This window comes from Mobula birostris, chromosome 16, assembly GCF_030028105.1.
Source record: "Mobula birostris isolate sMobBir1 chromosome 16, sMobBir1.hap1, whole genome shotgun sequence".
NCBI classification, from domain to species: Eukaryota; Metazoa; Chordata; class Chondrichthyes; order Myliobatiformes; family Myliobatidae; genus Mobula; species Mobula birostris.
This window is the reverse complement of record NC_092385.1, coordinates 52,212,708-52,232,306: the sequence shown is the minus strand read 5'-3', so window position 1 is coordinate 52,232,306 and position 19,599 is coordinate 52,212,708. Positions and strand designations below refer to the sequence as shown.

The 19,599-nt window shown below is 41.5% G+C and overlaps 1 protein-coding gene across 9 annotated transcripts in view; it reads left to right on the top strand.

Moving 5' to 3' along the window:
• Window positions 1-19,599, top strand: part of itpr1b (inositol 1,4,5-trisphosphate receptor, type 1b) — a 542,905-nt gene that overhangs the window by 1,775 nt on the left and 521,531 nt on the right. For 8 of the 9 annotated variants that reach the window (XM_072280634.1, XM_072280631.1, XM_072280629.1 and 5 more), the window contains exons 1-3: window positions 1,288-1,438; window positions 2,092-2,203; window positions 6,278-6,348. In XM_072280634.1, coding sequence (XP_072136735.1) covers window positions 2,112-2,203; window positions 6,278-6,348 — 163 coding nt within the window. In that variant the 5' untranslated portion in view covers window positions 1,288-1,438; window positions 2,092-2,111. Of the gene's footprint in view, window positions 1-1,287; window positions 1,439-2,091; window positions 2,204-6,277; window positions 6,349-19,599 lie in introns of those variants that run through there. The other variant, XM_072280628.1, reaches the window with a different exon arrangement.

The window sequence follows — 19,599 nt, the reverse complement described above, 5'->3', positions numbered from 1 at the left end:
TTCTTTACTTTGTTTAATGCTGGGTAATGATAACCCAGACAGCAGTTTGAGAAAAATCTACTCTCGTGTTCAAGATTGGGTGAATATTATGATTTCTAAAGGTAACAGCCGTCATCTCTTGCACTTCGTTTCTCCCGCTGAAAGAGCTGATGTTCATCTGTGCGCCTGTGTTGTTATAAGGAGGGGAGGAGCGTAGCACACATATTTCAAGGTCACTAACTTTTGGGGATTTTTTTTGTAATAGGGACGGCTCAATGGGCAAAATTAACTGGAAGTTCCATACGTGAGGGAACTTAAACTGAGTCTCTGTAGAAATTCTAAGGTGACTCGCTTGACGATGCAGAATCCTTTCAAATATAGCATGCAACACACTCGATAACGGCAATCAGGCAAAAATACAATACTGTTGATTTGATGAATGACTCCTCGTTCATTGAAATGCCCTCCAAGTCTCGAACTGTCACCAGGAACTGAATTTACTTTAAACGTCGGGAATACTGTAGTCAGCTCCCATCTAATGGAAAGAGAAAAAGTTAACGATGCAGGCTGATAAATCCTTCACCAGAATTTATTCTTCTGAACAACCACTTTTAAATTCTACACGTGCAGAACTGCAATGACATGATTCGGAGATGTCGGTTACCGACCTCAAACAAGTACTACTTTATTTAAATAATTTCTTGATATTTTGGCTGAATATCATCCCGCTCACCTGTATTTTTAATTTTTTTTAAAACTATTTAAGTTTTTTAAAAACTATTTAAGTGGTTGAAGACAACGTGATAGTAAATTAATAAATGCATAAGTAACGGTTACAGTCTGCAGCTCGCATTTTAATATCATCGCTGACTACCCAAAATATCGCAGGCAAAATTTGGTCCTTTACAAACAGGAGAAAATGCTGTTAATCCAAGCAATACACACAAAAAAAATACCGGAGGAACTCAGTTGCCTGGCCTGCTCAGTTGGTCCCTTACAGAAACTTTTTGAAGTCTTCGAAGAAGGCGGTGGAAAGAAGTGATTGACTTTCTATTAATCCAATCAAACGACGAAGCCCTGATTAAGAATGTGCGTCGATCGACGTCATAATACTAATAAACCCATGAGGAATGAGAGGCGGGATTAAATTGCGCTCGCAGAGCTTGTTGAGAATTGTAGTTCACTCTGTCCGGCATTCATTGTAACTATAGGCAGCAGGACTACAATTCCCAGAGCGCACCCTGAGCGGAGGCAGATCGCTGATAGGCGAAGGCGCTGCAACAGCTGCTGCTGCTAGTGAGGGGTTGGCAGAGAGCGGTGTTATCTAACGGGAACTGTCTTGCTGAAAAAGGGTCAAAGAAAGGCGAGCAACCATGGATTTGTTTTACACTGCCTAAATACTACTATTGCACCATTGTCGCTTTGGGTGTCTGCTGCCTTCAGCTCTTTTCTCTTTAAGGTCAGTATTTTTGAAACAGATTCTTGGTTTAAGTTTAAATAAACTTAAGGACAGCGGAGAAAATTGCGCAGCCTAGCACCTAATGTAAGAAACTAATGGCTGTAATGTATCTTCTATTGTTTTTAGTTTAGGAATTAAACTTTATGTGCTTGAAGCAAAAATGGAAACAAAGTCTACAAAAAGAATGGATGTTAACGAGCCCATGATTGAAACAATGTTTTAACTTTGTCTTTTGCAATGTTTCTGTTTTTGCAACTCGTTCCTTTACCTAATAAAGCTTATGCCGACATCAGAAGAAATATAAATAGCGGTCATTGTATGGAATGCTGCTTTTTCAGCAGCCACCCCCTTCTGCAAACTCCCCATCCTACCTCTTCTGGATCTGACGCTTTAAATTTTGCTTGTTGGAACTTTCATTCTAATAATGTATTTTTGTTTAAATGTTCTACGGTGTTCGAAGATTGAGCCAATTTATTTTTGGACTAGTGTGATGTGAGTGATTTCAATGGCCTTGTTTTAATTTGCTTGTATTTACACATTTTCAACGTGTTATTTTAATTAAATCGGTGTTCGTTTTTGATGAGTGAACTTCTGTCTTGTGACAGTGGTAAAAATACAGTTTCTTAGCGGAACTCTTGTGTTTGACTTAACAGCCCAGAGAAAGGGATGAGAGATGTCTGACAAGATGTCGAGTTTTCTTCACATTGGAGATATAGTCTCCTTGTACTCCGAGGGATCTGTCAATGGATTCATCAGTACGTTAGGGTGAGTATGTTACGGCAGACTTCGTTGTCGTGCCTCGCTGAAGCGGTATCTTTCTTCGGAGTGAAGCGGACGCGTATGTGAAGGGGGCACATTTCGAGCCGACTTTTCGCCGTGACGTTCTGGTCGGGAATCTTAAAGCGAAACATCAAGTTTATTGTGGTTTGACCGCACACGTGTATACCTCTAAATGAAACAACGTTCCTCTGAACACAGTGCATACGTATAGCTCACACGCAACATAAATTAATATTGCCACAAATAAATTAACAATTAATAAGATGCATTTATAACCCTAGTTTTACAAAGTTAAGAGGTATAACGCTACTGGTGCTTCATGCGTGATGAGACCTGAGTAGTGCAGGGAGTTCAGTAATCTAATAACCCAGGGGAAGGTGCTGTTTCTCATGCTAACAGTTATTATCCTAATGCTATGTCACCTCCTGCCTGGTGGTGAGGGAGTGGGGGGGTGTCAAAGAAATTGTTGGTCTGATGGGAGGTATCAGTGAAATTTCTAAGGGCCCTGCATGTGAACTGTTCCTAATGAATATTTCTGGGTGGAATAAAGATGATTCTTTCTGCAGTCCTTTGTAGGTACTTGTGGTCAGATGCCTAGCACGGTGTTGTAGCTGCTCAGGACACTTGATAGTGCAGTTCCTGCCCTGAAAGATTTGTTCCTTTAATCCGAATGCAGTTGGGGAGCATGCTGGTTATTCAAGGGCATCAAGTACACAATTGTATTATGCATAGTTCAGTAAACGAACAATGAATTTAGGTTGTGATGTTATGGAAGCAAAGGGAACTGTTATTAAATTGGCGACTGCAAATACTTTGTATGGAGCAAGTTGTTATAGTACTAAATGTGGGCAATATTTATTCAAATGGATCGACGAGCTGTAAGCTTGCTTTGGGCACAAAGGTCCTTCTGGAGTTGCACATGATTGGTCTGTACCCAGGAGCACACTGGAACTTGGTAAACGTTTGCTCTGTAAGGCTCTGAAATGCAATTAAATATGTTGAGAGCTAATTATGACCTTCATGCCACAGATGAATTAATGTTATTTCGCTGAATGCTTCCTAGTGGTTTTTACCCACTTTAATTGGTTTTGTATTATAAATATTGCTCTGCCATCTCCCATATCTCAATTATCCCAACAAGGCTGACATGGAGTTGAATCTGGGAGTAGTCTTGTCAGATCCTTGCAAATGTGACCCAGTGGTAAAGCATAACCTTATAATAAATTCCTTTTTAATCATTCCTAGGTCTTCTTTCTCATGGTTCATAAGAAATATGAGTAGGCCATTCTACTGTCAGGTGACTACCCTGCACTTGAAATTCCTGATTTCCTTAACATCTTAAAGTCTATCACTTTTTCCTGAAAGTGTGCAATGTTACCCTCAAGTACAGAATTTTAAAGATTCACTCCCCTCTAATTGAGTTCTGGTTCTAGACATTCCAGATAAGATAAATATCTTCTATATATCTGCTCTGCCCGGCCCTATTATTTTGTATATTTCACTGTGATCACTTCTTTAAAACTCCATGCTTTAGGTTCAGTTGAATTAACTTCTGATAACAAGCCTACCATCTAAGAGTCCATCTGGCAAGCCTTTAACGCACTAACCCTACTGCAGTTACATGTTTCTTGGGGTAGTGAGACCAGGTCTGTACACAACTTTCCGACTGGTTTCTGTTGTTTTGCAATCAAATGTTCCACTCACGTTTGATTCCTCTGCAACAAAGGCCAACATTAGCTGTTGTCTTCATTAATACATAGCTTGCTAACTTCAAATGATTTGTGTACAGGGACACCCAGGTGCCTCTGAGTCCTAACTCTTCACTTCCAATTAAAATGGGCAACCTCCATTTTTCCATATTGCATTCCATCTTCAAGTCCTATCCCTTTCTGTTAATTGAACAGCAAATACTTTTTGGTCCTCGATGTCATATCGACTTTTTAACCTATTCTGAGATCAGTCAAATCTTTCTCTCTATTCTTCTCTCATCCGTGTGCCAACCCAAGTGTTTCTTGTTTGTTATTGATATATCTGCCTGTACCACCATCCTAGGCATGCATCTACCACTGTAATTTGTATTTAAGCCTATCTTCTGACATCCCTTCCCTACGCTTTCCTCCAGTTACCTTAAAATTGTGCACCTGATATTAGTCATTTCTACCCTGGGAAAATGTCTGTAGCTTTCTACTCGATCATGATTGGGCCATGATTGAAGATTACACTTTTTGCAGATGGCAAATTTTAATCTACATCACATTCGTCCTTCGATATTGTACTGGGAAAAGGTCAAATCTTTGCCCATTTTTTTCATCAAGGATCATTTCAAGATTCATTTCTATAGGCATCCATTAGTCTCATGAGACCATGGATTTGTGCCTTGGAAGGTTTCCAGGGTGCAGGCCGGGGCAAGGTTGTATGGAACACCAGCAGTTGCCCATGCTGCAAGTCTCCCCTCTCCATGCCACCGATGTTGTCCAAGGGAAGGGCACTAGGACCCATACAGCTTGGCACCGGTGTCGTCGCAGAGCAATGTGTGGTTAAGTGCCTTGTTCAAGGACACACACTCTGCCTCAGCCAAGGCTCGAACTAGTGACCTTCAAATCACTAGACAAACGCCTTAGCCACTTGGCCATGTGCCAACACACTTCTAATTTGATTCATTTATAATCAAGGAAAGTATAAATTGTACAACTTTGAGGTTTGCTTGCTCACGGGTAGCCACAAAGTGGGAAACTAGAAAGAACCCAATTAAAGAGGAAAAAATAAAATTAAAAGACGAACACTTGTTGCATGAGAGAGGAAAAACAAAATCATGCAAACAGTTGAAGTGAACAACAACAGCATTTTTAACCAAAATTGAGTCCTCAGATTTGAACCCCGGCATAGGCCCAAAGCCTATCTTATCAGTGTATCATATTAGTAGGCATGGAGTACAGTAGCCGAGGCAGTGTACATAGCCTGAGCACCATGGAGATGACCACTGCGAAGAATGAGCAAAATCAGCTCTTGGCCTGACCAGCACTCCGTCTTTTCAGTCTACCTGGGCCAGTGTTAAAATTGACCAAACAATGGAGAGTGCAAGAGTCTGGCGCCCTGGTGGGGGGAGTGAGGATCATGGAGAGGGTGAAATCTGCCCTCATCTCCAATCTAGGCCAGCATTTAAACTGTCTAAACAGTGCGTTGTACCTCGCACTAGGAGCCAGGCACTGCTGCTGTGAAAGGGGGCCCCGATTCTGTCGCCCAGTCTGAAGCTATTCTCGAGCGCTTCAGATCAGTTCGGTGCACAGAGCGATCTAGTCTCCCTCTGGGGCCAGTTAGACAAGCTCCGACTGTTCTCTGTCTGGGCCCCAACTTCTCCTTTTGGTGGCCAGAGCAATCCAGCCTCGCTGCCTGGCCAGTCCATGGGCATCAAACCTCCATCTGCAGCAATTTTCTAACACATCATTTCGGCTCATCCCCTAAATTTGCCTCATTATCGCTCGCCTCTTCACTGTTAGTGTGGATAATTTAACACAATTTACCTCAGAAAAAAGTATTTTTAGTGATATTTTTGGTTGGATTTCTTTGCTTTTTGACTACCAGGATCAGTCGCATACATTTGGTAGTGCCATTTTTTCAGATTTAAAAAAAACACATTGCTAGATTGGTGACAGATACACTCTTCTTTGGAGAATTCTACCAACTCTGGCATCTTGCTTTCCACACTGCATGGCTCTACTAATGATCACCAAACTGCCTGCTTCCTGGCCTGAGCTGGAAATGTTCCAGCTCTTAAAAATTATGACCACTCTTTTAGCCATGTTAATTCCAAAATAGTATTGTGATTATGCAACAGCATTTTTTCCTTGAAGATCACAATTCAGTGGGTTACCATTGGCAGGAAGATCAGCAGAGGGGAGTATGGCCCATGTGTGACTTGTTCCCATAGTTATGCATACTAATCAAATGGGGCTGTAGTGTAATTCCCAGGAGTTAAATACTCAAGAAATGAAGTGAAGAAAGGGTAATCAAATAAAGCATTGTGATTTTTTAAAAAATCTTATCTTTTTTTTTTAAAAGCCTTGTGGATGACCGATGTGTGGTGCAACCAGATGCTGGAGATTTGAACAACCCACCGAAGAAATTTAGAGGTGAGTAATGAGCCTTCGAACTTCCAAAATCATAGAAGTTCCAATCTAATGGGTTTTAAAGTTGACAGCATTCAATAATTCATATGTGTATTCTGCTGGCAAAATAATTTTGGTGAACTTGAATTTAATTGTCAACATTCTGCAATGTTTTGTGCTTCAAAGCCTTTGCATGAGTTTGCACGTTTTGTATTGTTGACCCCAACTTTTATTGAGGAGGTCACAAACTATGGGTCTCTTTTGAGAATCAGGGAATTGATGAAATTAAACATCTGGTAACACTAGATTAACATTTCTCTTTATTTTACTTCAATCAAATTGAATATAATGTGTATCCAACACTCAATTAGTACTGATTTAAGATTTATAATGCATGAACATGACCTTGAAGTTTAAGTTCTGTTGGTGTTGTTTTTGTTTCCAATCCACATAGTCCATGAATTTGAGGATTTGAGTTTATTTGGTTCTAGATTTAAATTATAGTGGTTAGTTTGGTTGAGATCAATTCCATGGAGACTAAGTGTTGCAGCTTTTAATATCACAAAAAAATTTGTTACTTCAGTCCTTTTTTTTTTTCTGTCTACTGCTTGCTCACCTGCTCCATCCACAATTTTCCACCTCTTTCTCTCTCCCCCTCCCCCCCCCCCACCCCAATCCCTTCTAATAAGTAACACACACAAAATGCTGGTGGAACGCAGCAGGCCAGGCAGCATCTATAGGAAGAGGTACGGTCGACGTTTCAGGCCAAGACCCTTCGTCAGGACTAACTGAAAGAAGAGATAGTAAGAGATTTGAGAGTGGGAGGGGGAGGGGGAGATCCGAAATGATAAGAGAAGACAGGAGTGGGAGGGATGGAGCTAAGAGCTGGAAGGTTGATTGGCAAAAGGGATACAAGGCTGGAGAAGGGAGAGGATCATGGGACGGGAGGAGAGGAGCACCAGAGGAAGATGGAGAGCAGGCAAGGAGTTATAGTGAGAGGGACAGAGGGAGAAAAAAGAGAGAGAAAGAACGAGGGGAAAAATAAATAATAATAAATAAGGGATGGGGTACAAGGGGGAGGTGGGGCATTAGCAGAAGTTAGAGAAGTCAATGTTCATGCCATCAGGTTGGAGGCTGCCCAGACGGAATATAAGGTGTTGTTCCTCCAACCTGAGTGTGGCTTCATCTTGACAGTAGAGGAGGCCGTGGATAGACATGTCAGAATGGGAATGGGACATGGAATTAAAATGTGTGCCCACTGGGAGATCCTGCTTTCTCTGGCGGACAGAGCGTAGGTGTTCAGTGAAGCGGTCTCCCAGTCTGCGTCGGGTCTTACCAATATATAGAAGGCCACACTGGACACAGTATATCACCCCAGCCGACTCACAGGTGAAGTGTCGCCTCACCTGGAAGGACTGTCTGGGGCCCTGAATGGTGGTGAGGGAGGAAGGGTAAGGGCGTGTGTAGCACTTGTTCAGCTTACAAGGATAACTGCCGGGAGGGTGATCGGTGGGAAGAGATGGGGCGGACAAATGGACAAGGGAGTCGTGTAGGGAGCGATCCCTGCGGAAAGCAGAGAGTGGGGGGAGGGAAAGATGTGCTTGGTGGTGGGATCCTGTTGGAGGTGGCGGAAGTTATGGAGAAATACACGTTGGACTCGGAGGCTGGTGGGGTGGTAGGTGAGGACAAGGGGAACCATATCCCTAGTGGGGTGGCAGGAGGATGGGGTGAGAGCAGATGTGCGTGAAATGGGAGAGATGCGTTTGAGGGCAGAGTTGATGGTGGAAGAAGGGAAGCCCCATTCTTGGGGGAAAAAAACAAGACATCTCCTTCATCCTGGAATGAAAAGCCCCATCCTGAGAGCAGATGTGGCGGAGGAATTGTGAGAAGGGGATGATATTTTTGAAGGAGATAGGGTGGGAAGAGGAATAGTCCAGGTAGGTATGAGAGTCCGTAGGCTTATAGTAGATGCACATCTGCTCTTACCCCATCCTCCCGCCACCCCACTAGGGATAGGGTTTCCCTTGGCCTCACCTACCACCCCACCAGCCTCCGGGTCCAACATATAATCCTCCGTAACTTCCGCCACCTCCAACGGGATCCCACCACCAAGCACATCTTTCCCTCCCCTCCCTTCTGCTTTCCGCAGGGATCGCTCCCTACGTGACTCCCTTGTCCATTCGTTTCCCCCCCCCCCCCAATCCCTTCCCACTGATCTGCCTCCCAGCACTTATCCTTGTAAGCGGAACAAGTGCTACACATGCCCTTACACTTCCTCCCTCACCACCGTTCAGGGCCCCTGACAGTCCTTCCAGGTGAGACGACACTTCACCCGTGAGTCGGCTGGGGTGATGTACTGCGTCCGGTGCTCCCGATGTGGCCTTATATATTGGCAAGACTTGACACAGACTGGGATATCGTTTCACTGAACACCTATGCTCTGTCCGCCAGAGAAAGCAGGACCTCCCGGTGGCCACACATTTTAACTCCACATCCCATTCCCATTCTGACATGTCTATCCACAGCCTCCTCTACTGTAAAGATGAAGCCACACTCAGGTTGGAGGAACAACACCTTATATTCCGTCTGGGTAGCCTCCAACCTGATGGCATGAACATTGACTTATCTAACTTGCATTAATGCCCCTCCTCCCCTTCTTACCCCTTCTCTTATTTATTTATGATTATTTATTTTTCCCCCTGTTCTTCCTCTTTTTTTTTTCCCTCCCTCTGTCCCTCTCACATTAACTCCTTGCCTGCTCTCCATCTTCCTCTGGTGCTCCTCTCCTCCCATTCCATGATCCTCTCCCTTCTCCAGCCTTGTAGCCCTTTTGCCAATCAAATTTCCAGCTCTTGGCTCCATCCCTCCCCCTCCTGTCTTCTCCTATCATTTTGGATCTCCACTCCCCCTCCCACTTTCAAAACACTTACTATCTCTTCTTTTGGTTAGTCCTGACAAAGGGTCTCAGCCCAAAATGTCGACTGTACCTCTTCCTAGAGGTGCTGCCTGGCCTGCTGCGTTCCACTAGCATTTTGTGTGTGTTGCTTGGATTTCCAGCATCTGCAGATTTCCTCATGTTTGCCTTCTAATGAGTTAGGTTTTTTTGTATTGAGCATTTCCTCAATTAAACATTGTGTACAAAAGGCTTGTTTAAATAAGATTTCAAAAATTTTAATATGTTGAAGTGTAGCATTGTAAACCTTTAAATTGTTGTGAATGAAGTTTGTGTGTAAACACTTGCTGCTCCAGTCTATTGTTCTTGCGGTAGTTGTAAAGTTGTTGTTAATAAATTTAAAGTTGGCCATTTGATCTGCAGTATGGTGAAGTAATTATGTATTGTAAGATTTGGACATTTCTTCGAAGGTAATGGGCTGATGACTTCCTAGCTGCATATTCTTAAAATTTAACAACAATAAATTGAAGTGCAAATCTTCTATTAAAGTGAATGCTAATAGTTAATTCAACCCAATACCATATAGAATCAAAAATGTAGCAAAGCACTGATCTTTAGGGTTCATGCTGGAGTGAAAACAGACACAATTAAGTATCAAAGGCAAAAGTAGCAAATGCTGCTTTTAATAAAGGGTTGCAATTTTCTCTGGGCATTCAGTTTGCAAGGGTCCATGCAAAACTGGAGACACATGTGCCAAGGGATAAGGCTCGGAGAGCAATCCACTTGTATCATTTTCTGGAAATTGGATCAAGATCAATGTGCAAATTTGAATGTAATCTTTAGTGTATTAATCTCTCAGCAGTAGCCTGCCGTGGCACTTTGTGCTATTTTTTCCACATCCTTTGAGAATATTAAGTCCTTTGTGATACTAGTTTAAAACTGGTGCTATTGCTTTGTGATTTAGGTAATTAATGTCATTTTGGAGACCTATTCTTCAGCAGAATGGCAATTGGAATCCTGTTGGTTTGCAATGTGCTCTATCTTTAGTATACTGGTATTCCTGTGTCTGCTAGTGACAGATGAACTACTCTAGTGAACTTTAGGTTGCCTGACTTCATGAGAGGTGTTCTGCAAATTGAAATCTGAAAAGAGCCAACATTACTAAAGACATTGAAATATAGTGACAGTGGAATGTGTGTACAAGATTTCCTTGAACTGATTTCTCAATAGTAACCAGATAATTTGGTCAAGGGATAAATATTAGCTGGAGCAGTGACTGCTAACTCCTGTTATAAATGTAGTCCTGCAAGGTCTTGTAAAGTAGATAGAACTGCAGCTGATTTTGTGATTTGAAAGTTAGTCTAACATTATCTCAGTGCTACACAAATGTTTTTGCTTGTTTCTGAAATAGAGCTTCGCGCACAGATGTCTGACTTGATGTCAGGTGATAAAGGGAGTATAGAGTCAGTGCAGGATTCCCGTGTGGCCATTCCCCCCAGCAACAAGTATACCCCTTTTGTGTGGGTATGACCCAGTAGCAGCCACCCAGCCAGGGGCACCCTGGCCGGCTCAGAGGCTCAACATGGAAAGATGAAATCCGGCAGGGCAAGTAACAGGAGACTTGATAGCTAGGGGATGGGCGGGAGATTCTGCGGCCGCAGAGGAGATGCCAGGATAGTGTGTTGCCTCCCAGGTCCTAGGGTCTAGGAAGCCTCAGAGCAGCTGCACAAGATTCTCTGGAGGGAGGGTGAGCAGCCGGAGGTTTTGGTACCAGTGATGTAGGTAGAAATGGGGAAGAGGTCCTGCACACTGAGTATAGGGAATTGAGGTAGAGGCTGAAGAGCAGGACCTCCAAAGGTCGTAATCTCTGGATTGCTCCCAGTGCCATGTGCTAGTCAGGGCAGAAACAGAATGATGGCATAGATGAGTGGCTGAAGAAGTGGAGCAGGGGGCAGGGTTTCAGATTTCTGGATTACTGGGATCTCTTCTTGAGAAGGTATGACATGTTCAAAAAGGATGGCTTGCACCTGAACCTGAGGGGTCCAGTATCCTTGCCGGTTTGCCCGATCTGTTGGGGAGGTTTTAAACTAATTTGGGAGGGGTATGGGAACCAGAGTGATAGGGTTGAGGATGGGGCAGTTGGTGTACAAATGGATGCAATGTGTTATGAGATTGTAAGGGAAGACAGACAGATGATGAGTAAAATTGCGTTCAGAGGGATGAGTTGAAGAGTAATATAGGGACAAAATCGAAAATGTGATGAATACAGGACTGAGGACGTTTTGAATGCACGCAATATACAGAATAAAGTAGATAGCCTTGTAAGACAGTTAGAGTTTGGCAGGTATGATATTGTGGGCATCACTGAGTCATGGCAAAGATCACAGTTGCGAGCTTAACATCCAAGGATACACCTTGTGTCGAAGGGACAGGTGGGGAATGGGTGGCACTGCTGGTTAAATAATGAAATTAAATCCTTAAGAGGTGACATAGGATTGAAAAATGTTGATTCCTTGTGGGTAGAACTAAGAAACTGCAAGGGTAAAAACATTCTGATGGGAGTTGTATACAGGCCTCCAAACAGTAGCCAGGATGTAGGATATAAATTACAATGGAAGATAGATAAAGGCATATAGTAAGAGCAATGTTATGATGGTAATAGGAATTTCAAAATGGGGAAAAAACAAGCTGATGCTGGATAAAAAGAGTGGGAATTTGTGGAAGCATTTAAGATCAGCTGGTAGTTAAGAAAGGCATTTCTAGATTGGGAAGCTCTAGGTACTGGAGTCCTTAGGAAGCAGTGATGGTAATATAATTCACTCTGCATTTTAAGGTAGAAGCTAAAGTCAGATGTATCAGTATTACAGTGGAGTAAAGGGAATTAGAGGCATGAGAAAGGAGCAGGCCAAATTTGGTTGGAAGGGGACACTAGCAGTGATGATGGCAGAACAACAATAGCTAAGAGTTTTTGGGGGCAGTTTGGAAGGCACGGGGTGGATACATCAGAAGCTGAAAAAGTATTCAGAAGGGAGGATCAGACAACTACAGCTGACAAGGAAAGCCAAAGGGGGCATAAAAGCTAAAGAGAGGGCATATGATATAGCAAAAATATTGTGATGTTAGAAGACGGGGAAGCTTTTAAAAACCAAAAGAAGGGAATTAAAAAGCCGTAAGGAGAGAAAAGATGGTATATGAAGGCAAGCTAGCCAACAATATCAAAGAGGATACCAGAAGTTTTTTTCAGATATATAAAGAGTAAAGGAGAGGTGAGAGTAGATATTGGACTGCTGGAAATGATGCTGGCAAGGTAGTAACGGGGGATAAAGAAATGGTGGATGACCTTTAAGTATTTTGTATGTCTTCACTGTTGGAATACACTAGCAATATGCCAGAAATTCTAGAGTTTCAGGGGACGGATGTGAGGGCAATTTCTAATACGAGGGAGAAGGTACTTGGGATGCTGCAAGGTCTGATGGTAGATAAGTCACTGGATCAAATAGACTACAACCCAGAGTTCTGAAAGAGGTAGCTGAAGAGATTGTGGAGGCATTAGCAATGATCATTCAAGAATCACTAGATACCAGAATGGTTCTAGACAACTGGAAAATTGCAAATGTCACTCCACTCTTTCAGAAGGGAAGGAGGCAAAAGAAAGAAAATTATAGTCCAGTTCGCTGACTTCAGTGGTTGGGAAGATGTTGGAGTCCATTATTAAGGATGAGGTGTTGGGGTACTTGAAGGCACATGATAAAGTAGGCCAAAGTCATCATGGTTTCCTTAAGGGAGTTTGAGGAAATAACAAGCAGAATAGCTAAAGTTGAGAGCTAGTGGGTGTTTACTTGACCTTTCAGAAGGCCTTTGACATTGTGCAGCACATGAGGATGATAAACAAGATAAGAGATCATGCTATTTCAAGAAAGATACAAAGCTGACTGGCTGGAAGCAGAGTGGGAATAAGGGGGTCCTTTCTGTTTGGTTATCACTGGCCTGAGGTGTTCGGCAGGGGTCAGTATGGTGACCACTTCCATTCATGTTATATGTCAACAATTTGGATGACAGAATTGATGGCTTTGTGACCAAATTTGCGGATGATACGAAGATGGATTGAGGGGCAAGCAGTGTTCAGGAAGCCTGGAGTCTTCAGGAGAACTTGGATTAGGAGAATAGGCAAATAAGTGGCAGATGGAATATAGTGTATGGTCATGCACTTTATTAGAAGGAATAAAGGCGTGAATTATTTTCTAAATGGAGAATTTTTTTTTAAATCAGTGGTGCAAAGGGTCTTGGGTGTTCTCTTGCAGGATTCCCTGAAGCTTGTAGTTTGAGTCCGTGGTAAAGAAGGCAAATGCGATGTTGGTATTCATTTTGAGAGGACTAGAATATAAGAGCAAGGATGTAAAGCTGAGGCTTTATAAGGCATTAGTCAGATGATCCTTGAGAATATTGTGAGTAGTTCTGGGTCCCTTGTTTAAGAAAAGGTGCTGGTGTTGAAAGGGGTCTAAAGGAGGTTAACTAGAATGATTCCAGGAATGAAAGAGTTAATGTATGAGGAGTGTTTGTTCGCTCTGGGCCTGTACTTAGTGGTGTTTAGAAGAATGGTCGGGGGGGGGTGGGGAGAATCTCATTGAAACCTATCGAATATTGAAAGGTGTAGATAGAGTAAATGTAGGATGTTTCTTTTAGTGGGTGAGTCTGGGACCAGAGGGCCCAGCCTCCAAGTAGAGGTTCTTCCCTTTAGAACAGAGATGAGGAATTTCTTTTCCCAGATGGTGAATCTGTGGAATTCATTGCCATTGATGGCTGTGGAGGTCAGGTCGGAGTATATTTAAAGTGCAGGTTAATAGGTTCTTGATTCATCAAGGCTTCAAAGGTTACAGTGTGAAGGCAGGAGAATGCAGATGATATACCAGTCATGATGAAACGGTGGAGCAGACTCGATGGGCAGAGTGGCCAAATTCTGTTCATTCCTTGTGGCTTTATGGTCTTGTGATGGGGAAACTGAGCCACAGCTCTGTCGACAGGAGGCTAATTTGACATGCTCTGAAATGAAAATGTTGTGAATTCATCTGGTAGTCTTGGAAATAATACTTCTGCTGATATGATTCAAGACTAATTCGGGATGATTTCCCTTGCATGTTTTTCTTGAATGTTTATAATTTATACTATTTTAATTATTTATAACAAATTAATTGTTTGTATATAGTTGTCAAGTAAGTCAATGGTCAGTGGCCACTTTGTTGGATACGTCTGTACACCTGCTCGTTAATACAAATATCTAATCAGCCAATAATGTGGCAGCAACTGGATGCATAAAAGCATGCAGACATGTTCAAGATGTTTAGTTGTTTTTCAGACCAAACATCAGAACAGGGAAGATATGCGATCGAAGTGACTTTGACTGTGGACTGATTATTGGTGCCAGATGGGGTGGTTTGAGAATCTCTGAAACTGCTGATCGCCTGGCATTTTCACACACCACAGTCCCTAGAATCTACAGTTTCCAGAGAATGGTGTGGAAAAATTAACAAAAGAAGTCCAGTAGGTAGCAGTTTTTTAGGCGAAAATGCTTGTTATGAGAGAGGTCAGAGCAGAATGGCCACACCAATTCAAACTGACAGGAAAGTGACTAACTCAAGTAACCACATGTTACAACAGTGTGCTGAAGTGCATTTCTGAATTCTGTACAGCACTTAGAACCTTGAAGTTGATGGGCTACAGCAGCGCAAGACCACTTTGGGTTCTACCCTATACCTTTTAAAGTGGCTAATGAGTGTGTGTTCAGGAAAATTGTACTTGAAGCAAGAAATCTTAATCTTAACCTATTTTACATTGTTACTTCAAATTTCTAATGTACTGTAAGTGGGATAATGTCAGTGGAGAGGAAAGAGCTTAACTTTAAAAAAAAAAAACTGGAGCTCAGAAATATTAAGGGAGTAGAGAATATAATTGTGAATTTAGGCCATTGTTGGAATGTAGGGCATATATAAATCACGAAATTAGAGATGAATTTAACATGCGCTGCAATAATCACGGGGGATATTAATCTACACACACAGTGAGCAAACCAAATTTGCAATAACAGCATGGGGAATAAATGAATTGTTTCAGAAATAATTTTCAAGATTGATATTTTGAGAAGGAGGGATGTGGTGGAGGAGAGGTTCTTTTAGACCTCATATTGTCTAATGAAAAAAGGTTAATTAAGAATTTGGTAGTTAAAGGGTATTCAATTAAAAATGATTATAAATTATGTGATGAGGTAAAGTGAGTTCATTCTGGAACTAGAATCAGAAGTTTGGATAAAGAAACTTGCTAAGGCATGATGTATGTGCTTGTATAGAAGCTTGGGAAACTGGTGAACTAGCAATGGCTATTTTCTTGTTTTTGTAGAATTAATATTAACATCCATTTTATTTATAACAAAAATAGCAAGAAAACTGGTTCAGCTGTGGCTATCAAAAGGTAAAAATATTATAAGCCTTTTCCTTTTGATCTAATAATGTTACCAAAAATAAGGCTGTTAATCCAAAGATTGTGAAAATTATAGAATTCGACATTGATGAGCAAGAGGAAGGTATAATATGAGAGCAGGTTAGCAGACATTTAATAATAAGCTTGTGAGAGCTTTTGTAGGTGACAACTTGAATACAAGATCAGGCAACAAATGTACAAGATGGAGAGATCCAGCAGATCAGGCAGCATCTACACTGGGAAATGTGTTGTACTGACGAATGTTGTGGGCAGGCTATGTTGGTGCCAGAATGAGTGTGTCGGCACTTGCAGGCTGCCCCCAGCACATCCTTGGGTGTGTGGGTTGTTAATTGAAACAATGCATTTGTTTTGATGTCCATGTAATCTGAATCCTCAACAGTTCTGAGCCCTTTGGCACTAATCTTAAATGTCTTGTAGAATAAAAACACTTAAGGTAGTTTGACTTTGAAAAAATTATAAATGGGGATTATGTAATTTAAAAACACCTCAATAATATAAAGTAATAAGTAAATGAGTTACAATCCCTATTTTTGAATATCAGTGATTGGATGCAGATGAATGGAGGCATTGGTATAATGCCTGCCAGTCCAGTACAATGCAGAGGGAGCTGATACAAAGCACATCTAGTCCTCCATTTGATACATTGGTGTTCTACTGCTCATCTCTGGAGCATGTGGTTGGATGCACAGGCACCTAATTCTATAGCTCTCCTGAACTACTTCCTCCATAATAATATGCTGGCCTGTTCACATATTGTAGTAAGTTTTTTTTAAACATAAACTCAGTTCTTTACTTTGTTTCCTTTGAGAGGCAGGTAAGAGAAATGAAATACACTTGTCTGATTCCAGGTGTCCAATGTAAGTACTCATTGGTTGCTTGATCCCAATGATACATACTATTTTGTGTGTGAAGCAAGCCAGTCAAATGTGTTCTTTTAAAAAAAAATGATGGATGCATCTTAAATTGTTTATCTTGTATCTCTTTGCATCATAAAATATCCCTTACTGAAAATGTAAACAATCCACTTCCCACACTCGAACCCCTGAGATACTTCATTTTCTTGGGCTCCAGCTAGATGTACGTGCAGCTGCAAGATGCCCTGTAGCTCTGGATGGTTGTCAGTCTAACACTTGAGCTGTCAAGCAAGTGCTCATGGTTTTTGATATCTCTCCGCCCCCCCATCCTCCCACAGAGCGGGCCGCATTCATGCAATATTGTGATTATTGAAACAGTGAATTGAGGACAGCATCACAATTCCAGTTCTGCGCTTGGCTAGCTGGTGTGCCCAAGGCAGTGGTTCAAATAAAGCATTGGCACTCACTAATTTTTACGTGTTAATATCTTCATTCTCACTGTACTACTGCTTATCCTGGATTACTGATGCCCTGATAATTTCTGTTAATTATCATAGATCCGGGAGCTAATCTGAGAGTTTGAAATTGTGCAGATTTCCATGTTTTGGATGGGGCTGATTTCATTTCCACATGACCAAGTCTTAACTTAAAGAATATGCCCCTATGCTTTTATGTTCTCAGTCAAAGAGAACTGTTTCATTCTGTTAATTCTATTGAACACTCTATGCATTTTAAAAGTTCAAACCGACTTTATTACCTCTCTTACATTTATATATAACCTTAAAATTCATTTTCTTGCAGGTATTTATAATAAAATAAAAATACAGTATAGTTGAAACACTGTACATAAAGACTAACAAACAGCCAATGTGCAGAAGACAAATTTTGAAAAGAAAAAAATGAATAGTACTGGGAACTTGAGTTAGTTCCTGAAGTGAGCATTTGACCTCTTTCGATCATTACTTCACCATATCAACATTCACAAGTAAACATGCTCATCTTACTTTTTCTCCAGCTGTGACCCTTTTAGCCTTCTGATGATGCCACGGTCTCAGAGTACTGTCTTTTTTTCCCTGTAGTTAATGTGTTGATGATCTCATTTGAAATTAAACTTTTCATCTTTTTAATGTGATCTGAGTGGTTATCGTCATGGTAGCTGTGGTTCCAGGTCTAACAAATATATATACACACACTGGTTATAGATTCTGGTGACTATTATCCTACGCCTCCACTGTTTTAACTAAATGTATCATATTGGAAGTCAGTCTGCATTGCTTGCCTCTTCTGACTTGCAAGGAGGTGGGCCTGAGGAGAAAGTTAGCTTGGAGAAATGGAAAGTGGCTTGGTTGGTTCAGGAAGTTGGAGTGGTGAAACTTTGTTTCTCTTGCTGCATACGTTAAGGGTGAATAGTGATTTTTTTTTAATCTACTGCTTTTTTTTGCATGATGGACTGTCCGGAGGTGAACCACATACTTGTGTTGCCAATGAAAGTGCTATAAATAGCATCTGCCATTGACAACACTATGATAACTGTTAAAGTGTTGGTGTGTGAGAACTCAAACTTTTCAAGGCTCTTTGCTTCTTCATCACCCACTCCGAACTGAGCCACCACTGGTCTCACATTGAAGTAGTGTGTCCTGTGTAGTAAAATTTGTTTTTGTCAGTTTCCAGCACAACTTCTACCCCTTTTCTAAACTGTTTCTTGACCCTTGACCTTTTGCCTCTAAGCTCTCTTGGTACATATTTGCTTACAATAAATACAACATCTTTTTTTAAAAAAAGAGAATCTTTGTAAGACATCTTGGCATCATGACTGACAATCTCTTGCAGTATTCTTTATGCATTGCTGCCTGCAGTGCAGAATGAAACCCACCTTTGTTTTGTGCATCTCCTCTCGGTTCTTGGTAAATGTTCACAACTGCAGGATGACATCTTTCGTCCTGCTGAATCCCCTGTGCCTTTTGAATGACTTGCTGGCACTTCCACATTCCTGTTCCTGGTAATGCTTAACTGCTGGTTGACTTTAAGTACTGTATATAAGGCAGCTCAAGCTATTTTCCAGCCTTTTTATTATTGGATTAAATTCTCATTTACATAGTTTCCCACTTTCTGTGCATACAAAAAGAATGGTAGAGAAGAAATGTGCACATACAAACAGAAGTTCAGGCCGTTTAGTCCCTTGAATCTGTCCTGTCGTTAGTGAGATCATGGCTGACCTGTAGTAACCTTCATATGCTGCTTTTGATCAATATCACAATGTCATCAATTGACATTCTGTCCATTTTGGCTTTGGTGTATTAATTGAGCATCAGTTGCTGTTTCCTGATGAGTTACAAACACCTCCCACTCTTTGACTGGCATTAAAATTAAATTTTGTTTCACTATGATTCAAGCAAGTTTACATTCAGATGACTTAGTTTGTGCTGATAGTGTGGTAATTGTTGAAAGTTATTGACTGAGATCCTTGTATTTGTCTAAAATTGGCAGTAATGGACATGGAATTAGTGTTTCTTTCTTTTTACTAAGTCCAGCACCTCGACTGGGACATTGGCCGCTGACAGCAGTTCACTAGAGTCCTCTGTCCTGGGCCAGTCTTTTATGTTGTCCGAGGTGAAGCTCATCTCCAACAATCAATCCTCTCCCAGAAATGAGGTCTTTGGAGCTTCTGTTGATGATTCTGTAACTACAAGGTTTTTGTGGAACGGGCTTGCTAGCCCTATGCCCAACCCTCTTCCTTTCGCAAACTGGGCTCTGGACTGTCAGTGACAGAATTAGCTGACTTTTTTTTTGAGTGGTTTTAATTTGGGTTTCTGTGAAAGTGCAAGTTACATACCACCTAGAGTGGAATTAGATATGGATTTCTCCCTCCTTCCAGTCTTGCTTACTGTTGTGAAGAACATCAGCTTCATTGGCTTTGCACAAGAAGAATTCAGGGAGTTTAGCACACCGTACAGCCTTAACCTTAAGAGCAACTTGCTGTTATCAATATTATGAACTTTATATATACAGTTGTAAACATAGCTTTAAAAATGTAGT